This window comes from Carassius auratus, unplaced genomic scaffold (genome assembly GCF_003368295.1).
Source record: "Carassius auratus strain Wakin unplaced genomic scaffold, ASM336829v1 scaf_tig00215454, whole genome shotgun sequence".
NCBI lineage: Eukaryota > Metazoa > Chordata > Actinopteri > Cypriniformes > Cyprinidae > Carassius > Carassius auratus.
This window is the reverse complement of record NW_020528096.1, coordinates 158337-168891: the sequence shown is the minus strand read 5'-3', so window position 1 is coordinate 168891 and position 10555 is coordinate 158337. Positions and strand designations below refer to the sequence as shown.

The 10555-nt window shown below is 39.0% G+C and overlaps 2 protein-coding genes across 2 annotated transcripts in view; one reads left to right on the top strand and one right to left on the bottom strand.

Annotated features, from left to right (window-relative positions):
* Window positions 1-1087: 1087 nt before the first annotated feature.
* Window positions 1088-5047, bottom strand: LOC113094859 (inhibin beta B chain-like). Its single transcript, XM_026260478.1, has 2 exons — window positions 4352-5047; window positions 1088-3351 (listed from the first exon to the last, which is right to left on the bottom strand). The coding sequence occupies exons 1-2, from the start codon at window positions 4737-4739 to the stop codon at window positions 2582-2584; spliced, it is 1158 nt and encodes a 385-aa protein (XP_026116263.1). The 5' UTR covers window positions 4740-5047; the 3' UTR covers window positions 1088-2581.
* A 5422-nt stretch (window positions 5048-10469) lies between these two features.
* The window catches only part of LOC113094861 (R3H domain-containing protein 2-like), a 38992-nt gene continuing 38906 nt past the window's right edge, over window positions 10470-10555 (top strand). The window contains exon 1 of the mRNA XM_026260482.1: window positions 10470-10547. The gene's annotated coding sequence lies outside the window, so the exon portion shown is untranslated. The remainder of the gene's footprint in view (window positions 10548-10555) is intronic.

The following is a 10555-nucleotide window of genomic DNA, read 5'->3' as shown; positions in this document are numbered from 1 at the left end:
CTGGCACAATGGATGTGGATGTAAAGGGAGAAGAGGAATGGGTTCAGCACAGAGTCCTGTGGTACACCTGTTTTGAGTGTGATGGGGCGGTAGTCGTTCAAGCTCATCGGGGAGGAGTGTTTCAGTACTGGCACAGTGGATGTGGATGTAAAGGGAGAAGAGGAATGGGCTCAGCACAGAGACCTGTGGTACACCTGTGTTGAGTGTGATGGGGCGGTAGTCGTTCAAGCTCATCGGGGAGGAGTGTTTTAGTACTGGCACAGTGGATGTGGATGTAAAGGGAGAAGAGGAATGGGTTCAGCACAGAGCCCTGTGGTACACCTGTGTTGAGTGTGATGGGGCGGTAGTCGTTCAAGCTCATCGGGGAGGAGTGTTTTAGTACTGGCACAGTGGATGTGGATGTAAAGGGAGAAGAGGAATGGGCTCAGCACAGAGCCCTGTGGTACACCTGTGTTGAGTGTGATGGGGCGGTAGTCGTTCAAGCTCATCGGGGAGGAGTGTTTTAGTACTGGCACAATGGATGTGGATGTAAAGGGAGAAGAGGAATGGGCTCAGCACAGAGCCCATTGGTACACCTGTGTTGAGTGTGATGGGGCGGAAGTCGTTCAAGCTCATCGGGGAGGAGTGTTTCAGTACTGGCACAATGGATGTGGACTTAAAGCATGTTGTTATGTAAGCTCCATTAATATGTGTGTAAACATGATCCAAAGTTTTGTCTCTAGTGTGGCAGGAAACATGTTGATGAGATTTGGGGATCACTGTCTTTAATTTGGAGTTATTAAAATCACCTGTGACAGTAAAAGCATTCTCCGGGTGAGCAGTCTGTTGTTTACTAATGGCTGCATGCAATTCATTCATAGCAAGCTTGGCATCAGCATCCAGTGGAATATAGCCTGCAATTAGTTAATGATCAATTAGTCAGATAGTGATAAGAGACTGTACGACATAGAGTTTGTGAAATATTGTAAGATCGGTCTGATCCTGCTCTTCAAAGGGATAAAAAAGAACATGTCAAATATTAGGGGTTGTTTGCTTTATTGATGTTTGAGGTGTCCTTTGTCCTCTCATTAAAGCACACGTGAAGTAATAGATAAAATATTTATTTAAAAAAATACACATATTCAGCAAAATTACAATATACAATACAGTACAGATTTCCAAGCTGTCTCACCTATAAGAAAATATTCCTTTATTAAAAAATTATAGAAATTAGTCTCCTCCAAAGAGCCTTAATAAAAAGCATTAATATTGTGTCATAAGTTACAGTATCATTTTGTCAAAGAAAACATAAACACAACACGTAAATCGGATTTGCATGGCTCGATTCCCACTAACTACGCAAAACAACATATAAAGTGCAGTTGCAGATTTCCCTACACTATGCATCACTAGGAAGTGCTTCAGACTAAACAAAAGGAGAACATAAGACACAATAAACATGGCAAAAATACACCTGTACAATGTGTTATTGTACTGTCTGTAGATTACTGTACTGCTTTTTCAAAGGCGCTATATAAATAAGACGTATTATTATTAATAATAATAATAATAATACAAATAAAAGAACAGAACAGAAAAAAGCATGTTGAAAAGAAAGCCAGTATACATATATAGTTGCATTTGCTGGTGCTTAGCGTAAACAGTCAAAATAAGCTTTGAGAACTATATTGTGAGAGAAATGTATTAGATACTAATGCACCATTTTCATTCGCTGTCAGATCTTTTCTGGGATGTTTGGCAGTATCTAAATGTTTACTGTCATGATGGGTAACCGTGCTGATTCAGGCCTAAGTGTGGCTTTTACAGTGGCTTTGATTTCCCTGAGTGTTTCCACATCTATAAAAACCCATAACGAATAAACTTTGCTTAGACAGAAAGCCTTGATTAGAGCATATTTCGCCTCTTGAATGAAAATAAGCCTTTGCTTTACTCAACCTCAAGCCATCCTAGGTGTGTATGACTTTCTTCTTTTAGATGAATCCTTTTGGAATAATATTATATAAATGTTCCTTGCTCTTCCTAGGTTTATAACTGCAGTGGGCGGGTGTTTCTGTTTAACAGTTCAAAAGACGTCAAAATAAAGTGCATCCATCCTCTGTCCTATGTCATCCACAGAAGTGAGAGAAAAGTGTTTATAATTATTTAAATATGGATATTTTTCTTAAAAAACACATCGATTTGCTACAGGAGACCTTTATTATTTCCCTGGAGCTGTTATGGATGCATGAGCTTTATTGCACTTCTTTTGGACTGTTGAACAGAAAAAAATGCCCTCTGCAATTCTAAAGCTTGGAAGAGCAAGGACAGTTTTTATTATACAACTCTGATTGGATTTGTCTGAAAGAACGAATGAATTAGTAATATGCATAGCTAAAAACTTTAAAGGTGATTTTGGCACCCTCAGATTCCAGATATTCAAATAGTTGTATCACGGCCAAATATCGGCCTATCCTAACTAACCATTCATCAAAAGAAAGCTTGTTTAATCCCTTATGACTGGTACACCTGGGATGCATTGAGGGTAAGTAAATCACAGGCTAATTTTTGCATGAGCTAACAATTTAAGTCACTTAATTGTTCTTTATGTGCACCCGCAGGATTCGACGATCATGTCCGGGACGTCGGTCTTCACGATGGTGTGCTGCGAGTTGAAGTAGACCATGGAGAGCGGTCGTCTCTGGATGGGGACGCAGCAGGACGACACGGCTGTGTGGATGCCGTTGGCCTTCAGTTGACTGAAGACGGTGGCGTGGAAGGACGAGGCGATGCCGGGCGAGCCGGATAAATGCTGTGGACACTGTCCCATGCAGTAGTTCATATGGTAGCCCTCAGGCGCTATGATCCAGTCCTGCCACTGTATGTCACGGAACTTGATGTAGAAGTCTTTTTTGCAGCACACGCTCACGTCTTCGCCGCATTCCAGCGAGCGTTTGCTCAGCAAGTGTTTGGTGGCATCTTCACGCAACTGCACCTGTGCAACTAGGAACGGCTGATGGGAGGATTCGCCTGATGTTTCGCGACTGCACAGGTTTCGACCGCCGTCTTCGCAGTGCACCTCTAGACTGAACCTCCGCTGACCGCCGTCCAGAAATGTCTGCAGGGCGCTGGTGACCGGGAACGTGTGCCATCCGCCTCGTGACACATCCACGCTCCTCTGGAGCAGCAGCGTGCGATTAGCGGTGCTCGACGCCGGCAGGGAGATTTCTGCGTTTACTCGGCTGCCGTGATGAGGCGTGTCAGTCTGACTTACGTAAAGCCACAGCGACGACTGCAGCACCTGGACGCTGTGACCTTTCTCCTGCAGGAACTGGAACGACAGACTGGTGTCGATGCCGGCAGAAACCTCGGAATCTGGAGAGAAATCAGATACAGGGGCTTAGAAGCAGTGCTTATTTAGCAAGCGGAAGTAAGATGTTTTTTTGGGATTGTGCCAGACACTGTAAAAAATCTAAAAGGCAACCAGCTTCAGAAGATATTTTTTTATTAATTTGAGTTCTCTACTTCTTGTTTTAACTTTATACAACAAAAATTTGAGAAAACTGAAGCTGGTTGATTTAAATTTTTAAGCCTTCTTAACTTTTTTTTTTGTTACAGGGTAAGAAAATATGCTATAAAAATATATATTTTTAAATTGTAAATAAAGATTCTAGAAAATATTTTATAAGAAAACTCCATTACAGTCTTTATACTTCACAATTTCATGTTTAATTCGTTTCAGTTTCTTTGTAATTCATTTTTACATTTAAAAACGTAATTTTAGAGTGATTTTTTAAAATAAATTCTGTTTATGATTTTTAAAAATTATTTTATGAATTAAAGTTATATGCTCACAAAGTAAAAACAACAACTTTGCATTATCAAACAACATAACCTCTGATTTTGTACAGCTAAAATAACTAGAAGCGATAATACCGGAAGTCCAGCACATTTCTATCACTAATGGCCACGCCCACTGTTAAGTCAAAGGAGGAGGATTGGAACAACATTCTAACATTTAGTTCTTATGCAGTTTTCAATGTGTAGCTATGCATACAAAATGTTTAATGTTTAGTTTGCACGTGCTCGAAGTGTGCAGAAACCAAAATTATTTTATGAACGATTTAGAGGAACAAAGTGTCAGATGTACCCATCTTTTACTTGTTAAATATGTATATAACATTGTTTAGCGTAGGCTATCGTTTGTTTTGATCTTTCAAAACCAGTTAATCATTAAAGAAACCGGATTTGAATAGTGCATATCGTTCTTAAAGTCATTAATTCCAGTATTTTCATAGTAAAACTAATGTTTACATGAGGGGGCGTGCGCGAACGTATCAATTTACAATTAATGTTTTAAGTAAGGTGCACTCACCGACATCAGCGAAGCTCACGATCTCGTACGCCTGGTTGTTCGTGCGTGAGTTTGGCACGTTATTGTCCAGCTCCAGCGTTCCGTCCTGTCTGACGCGGCCCGCGTGGAGCTTGCGCAGCGCCGTCATGAGCGCGGCACGCGGCACCGTCTGCGTGATGTTCGGCCTCTCCCGCAGGTGAAGCTTGCTCAGGATCTGCTGTTTGGCCATCTCGACCAGGTAACGCTCCTCCGTGCCCTTCTCCATCGCAGGCATGCCGCACGTCGTGCAGCCGGTGGCGGCCGCGCTCGTTCCCCTCACCGTGAGCGCGCTCAGCACCACCAGCGTGGACAGCAGCACCGCGGACACGAGCTCGCACAGGTGCGCCCACGAGAACGACACCAAGAACATGCTGACTTTGCTCGATTGAGTCTGACAGAGTTCGGAGAGACGCGCACTAGCGAGTGGATGGAGAGGACTGAGCCGCACCTGAGCACTCAGAAGTGGGGTAATCCATCAAAAGTTGTGACACGTTTAAGGGACGCACCAATGACGCGCAGGTGAGCGAAGCGCTGCTGGGATGCACACTCCTCACTGAAACATATATATATATATAGCTCTGCTGGGGGTTAATCATTAGCGCGAACAAATAAACATAGACACTTACAGTGCCACGTCAGGACGCGGATGCACAAGCGAAGTCCGAACGCTCACCTCTGGCCCAGTGACCCCCAGCATTGAAACTCTAAAGCATCCAAACCAAACAGATCACAAGCCAACACGAGATCAGTAAATATGAGCTGTTTCAGTGTGGAGCAGATGCGCAGCAGTGTGTGCAAAAACTCTTCCAGATGGCTCTGTTTATCTTAAATATTCCAAACTATAACCATTAAAGGGTTAGTTCACCAGAAATTATCATTTTCCAAAAAAAATGGATGTATATATATATATATATATATATATATATTGTCTTTTACAGTGCAAGTCAATGGGGTCTAATGGTGTTTGATTCCCAATATTCTTAAAATGTGATCTTCTGTTCCAGACTATCAAGTAAATGATGACAGAATGATCTTGTTAAATAATAAAAATTATTTACATAGATGTGTGTTCATTTATTAAGAGGACAGTAAAATAAGAAGTGCCAGAGTTTGTGGATTGCCTAGTACTGAAAGTAGAAAATCGTAATAGATTAGTGTAATAATTTATTTTTTCTTTTTTATGTGTTTTTATTTATTTATTTTAACAAAGAATTGTGCATTTGACTTTTTTTTTTTTTGGCTGCTTTGTCTCCCGTTGTTTAGTGACTTAAACACTAACTATGCAATGTCTAAAATGTTACTTTTATACTGAATATTGCAATATGTGGGCAGCACGAGAAACAAATAAAGAGCAACAGGAAAATATATGAGTGTTGTCTGTCTTCATCCCTACATGGGCATGTGGTGTAATTGAGGGGTGATTAATTGACACAGTTAGTGAACCCACGTGACATCTAACGTCACAGATGCTGTAAGCGGCTCGGACTCGCAGTGCGCAGGCGCCGTCTAGTGGACACACATCACCAGTGTTCATGTGGAGGTCACTGACCAGACAATGAATGAGGGATGCTGACATCTGTGCAAGGGTTACACCATGTTGCATAGGTCTATATAAATGCATTCGATTTCGATGATGTATGCATGTTGTGTTGTATATGTAAACGTGTAGTCCATTACATATTACATGGTGAAAACAGTAATAGGTTCCTCATGTCTTCAGATTACTTTTAGATTATTATACTTGTTTTAAACTACCCATTAAAGTATATCATATTGATATAAAACAGCAAAGAGAAAGAACATATATTCATTTTTTATTTTTATTTTTTTATATCAACATCCTGAAGTGCATTAAACATTACATTACTCCAGGGTTTCCCAAACTGGTCTTACGATGTAAGAACTGAAGTGGGTTTGTAAGTGGAATTATAATTAATTAAATAAAATTGTAATCATGTAATCTATAAAAAAGTAACTCTAATCTGTCATGCACTCTTACAAGCAATTTTTGGAATCGATAACACAATCCATATGATGTAACAAAGTAAAAATGTTAAAAGGTTTTTCAAAAATTGCTACATATGAGTTATACACTCCAAAAAATTGCAGTTCATGTTCATTAGAATGGTGCTTTATTTTCATATTGCTTACAAACGAAACTTACATTTTAACTGAAAAAAGTAGCATTTCTGTAAGTAACTAAGCAATTTACAAGGTTTAGTTGCTCTCATGAACAGGAGACAAAAACAAAAGCAGCTGGCAAACCAATCTAGTTTTATCCAGCGCACTAGACAGTAACACATCAGTTTGTCAGGTTGATCCAGCAGATGAGTTGCTCAAAAATAACCATGATTGTAAAAATAACCCCTCATGATCACCTAGAGGACTCAGTGTTTGAGAGGAAATAAGCCTTAATCATCAATAAATGCAGGTACAGTCTGATCTGCTGAGGTCACACTATATAGGAGAAAGGTGAAAGTGAAGTGAGTTCATTCTGTGCTTTATTTGGACTGTTCCTGACCTCCGAAAAAGAAGAAAGATCAACAAGTGACAGATAGGACACATGCACTGAAATTAGTGCCAAGTCTGTGGATCTGCACGTCGCTCGTGAAAAAAAAAAAAACAGTCTGATATCATGAAGAAAACACCAGATTTGATTTTTTTTTTTAATGTAGAATCATGAAGAATATGAATCTAATGTCTCTGCTTTGTAGAAAAGTACTGAAATATTTATGTTTATTTTTAAGTTTTATTTTGCTTATACAGTAGCCAATATACACCATATGTACAATACTGCTATAATAAAAGATAAGCTGTTTAGTGAAAATGTAAATAGAATATTGGTTTATATTGTATTCAGCATATTGAAACTGAAAATAAAGATTATAAGATATATATCTTTTTACAGGAAAATAGTATTTTAGCTTATATGCCTCTTGTGGTTTCTTTATAATTTATAAAAATGTATTTGCAATTTCTGAGTGAAAATGGTTTCTACATCACTTGTTTTTCAGTAATATTTTATTTTAAGGTGTGCTTGTTATACATTACATGCACTTCTTACCATATTAATAATAAATGATGCATAACAACATATAACCCTAAAACAAAAGTGTAACCGTTTTCTTGTACTCTTATAATACAACATAAGAGCATAAAATGTTAAATATAAAATATATGCTATATTTTGTGAAATTACAAATAGAGTATTGCTTTATATTTGCTTTGTACAGCAGCCAATATACACCATGCCAGACACTGTATGTATATATACATACATACATATATATATATATATATATAGGCTATATATATACAGGGGTGGGCTAAGGGGGCTGGAGCCCCGAATGTTTTCAGTAAAGACCCGAATGTTTTTATTACCACCATGCCATCAATGAGTTTTCATGGCCAATAAAGTAATTTATATTAGAATTTAAATAAATAAATAAATATCACTTGACTCTCACGTCCACAGTGTCTGTAGAGTTACGCGTTGTCATTCAAACCCGACGAAAACCGCCCACTGAGTCTAGTGCTGCTGACTGACATGTAAACTGGCCAACCATTGATGAGCGTCTGTACTCTTCAGCCAATGAAATGAGATCTTTTGGAGGCAGGCGGTTTGTTGGCGTGTAGTATTTTACTAGATAAATTTATTTGAAAATTAAAATGGATATTTCAAAATTAATCTTCTTCTTCTTCAAAAATGGAAGTAAACCCCCCCAGCCAAAACACTTGAACGCCAAGATACAACAGCTTCAGGTATCTGTAACTTTTAATCATAGTATTACAGTATATTTCTTTTTCGGTTTTAAATTGTGTTTGATTTAACGTTACATTTTGAACATCTAACAGTTAACGGTTGCTCAGCACAGTCTTTAGGACACACACACACACACACACACACACACACACACACACACATTTTTTCCGAATGAATCATCCTTTCAAATGAATCCATTGATTAAATGACTCACCGACTCACTCATTAAGGCAGTGGCATACCGACAAAGTACCATTCTAATTTTTTTTCATAATTTCATATTTCTGTATTCCAAATTTTATATTTGATACATTAGCCTCATAAGATTATTTATGCAATTTTTAAGTGCTGTGTAAGTGGTCCTTTAAAAATATAAGTGTATAGAGCCCTGCATTTATAATTATACTTGGCTTTAAGTGTACATAAACACAGAGATAAAGTCCTTTGACCAGATATCTTTGAAGAGTAAGAGTATGTCAGTGCACTGCTTAATGTTTGCTTCTTATCCCTGTTCTACCAAGACGAGTGTAGCCAGTCAGGCTTGATTGGAAAATAAAAGAAAACAGTGACAGAGACAAAAAAAAAAAAAAAAAAGTAGAGACACAACATCAGCATATGTGTCAGGATACAAGGGATAAACTTTAAATAAAATGTTTTAAAAAATTTTTGTTGTTGTTGTTTTTATTATTTTTGTATTGAACTTATTCAAATGATTCGCGATTTCCAAATTGACTCAAATGATTCGCGATCCCGCTACGAACTCCCGAACTTACTCAAATGATTCGCGATTTGACTCAAATGATTCGCGATCCCGCTACGAACTCCCGAACTTACTCAAATGATTCGCGATTTCCAAATTGACTCAAATGATTCGCGATCCCGCTACGAACTCCCGAACTTATTTAAATGATTCGCGATTTCCAAATTGACTCAAATGATTCGCGATCCCGCTACGAACTCCCGAACTTACTCAAATGATTCGCGATCCCGCTACGAGCTCTCGAACTGACTCAAATGATTCGCGATCCCGCTACGTACTCCCGAACTGACTCAAATGATTCGTGATCCCGCTACGAACTCACGAAATGACTCAAATGATTCGCGATCCAGCTACGAACTCCCGAAATGACTCAAATGATTCGTGATCCCGCTACGAGCTCCCGAACTTATTCAAATGATTCGCGATCCCCAAATTGACTCAAATGATTCGCGATCCCGCTCCGAACTCCCGAAATGACTCAAATGATTCGCGAGCCCGCTACGAGCTCCCGAACTGATTTAAATGATTCGCGATCCCGCTACGTACTCCCGAACTGACTCAAATGATTCGTGATCCCGCTACGAACTCACGAAATGACTCAAATGATTCGCGCTCCCGCTACGAACTCCCGAAATGACTCAAATGATTCGAGATCCCGCTACGAACTCCCGAACTTATTCAAATGATTCGCGATCCCCAAATTGACTCAAATGATTCGCGATCCCGCTCCGAACTCCCGAAATGACTCAAATGATTCGCAATCCCGCTACGAACTCCCGAATTGACCCCACGTCAAAACAGTGCCACAAAGAGAGACGTGCAGAAAAGTGAAGCGCAAAGGAAAAATGGTATTGCAAGCTCAAACTAGACTGACACGCAAAAAAAAAGCAGCGTGGCAAATAAATTAATAGATATGACAATGGAAAATATGTATTGCAAAATCATTGCTTCATTTGTTTTGCAATTCTTAATTTTTGTTAGCAAAAAGCAAATGTATTTTCCTCAATACTTTAAATAAATTGTTTTAAAAATTTTTTTGTTTTTATTGATTTTGTATATTTTAAACAAGGTAAATCTTTCTGATTTATTAAAATAAAAAAGCACATACATGGATTTTTCTGGGCTAAGCCCCGGATCTCCACTCACCCAAGAACCACCCCTGTATATAGGCTATATATATACACACACACAGACAGACAGACAGACAGACAGACAGAGAGACAGACAGACAGACAGAGAGACAGACAGACAGATAGATAGATAGATAGATAGATAGATAGATAGATAGATAGATAGATAGATAGATAGATAGATAGATAGATAGATAGATAGATAGATAGATAGATAGACAGTGATTTTGAAGTTTACACTTACAGAAAAAATTGACCATCAGGTGCAAACTCGGCTATTTTTAAACCCTTGTTTGCATATTCATCCCAAACTGAAACGATACCGACAGCGCCATCCTCTGTTTCCTGTAAGCACAAACACATGGAACTGTGACGTAAAGCACAGAAAGAGACAGCGTTCTTGTTTCAGTGCTCCCCGCCTTCCTTTATAATTCCTCCGTTTGCTGATCACGAACGCTTAAGAACGCAGATCAGGACGCGCGTTGTTCTCAGATGACGCTTGTTTCTCAAACCTACGGTCTTTTGGTAAGGTT

Coding starts and splice junctions, on each gene's coding strand:
- LOC113094859 (XM_026260478.1), bottom strand. CDS start 4,739: ATGTTCTTGGTGTCGTTCTCGTGGGCGCACCTGTGCGAGCTCGTGTCC. Junction 3,352..4,351: donor CGTGAGCTTCGCTGATGTCG/GTGAGTGCACCT, acceptor ATTTCTCTCCAG/ATTCCGAGGTTTCTGCCGGC.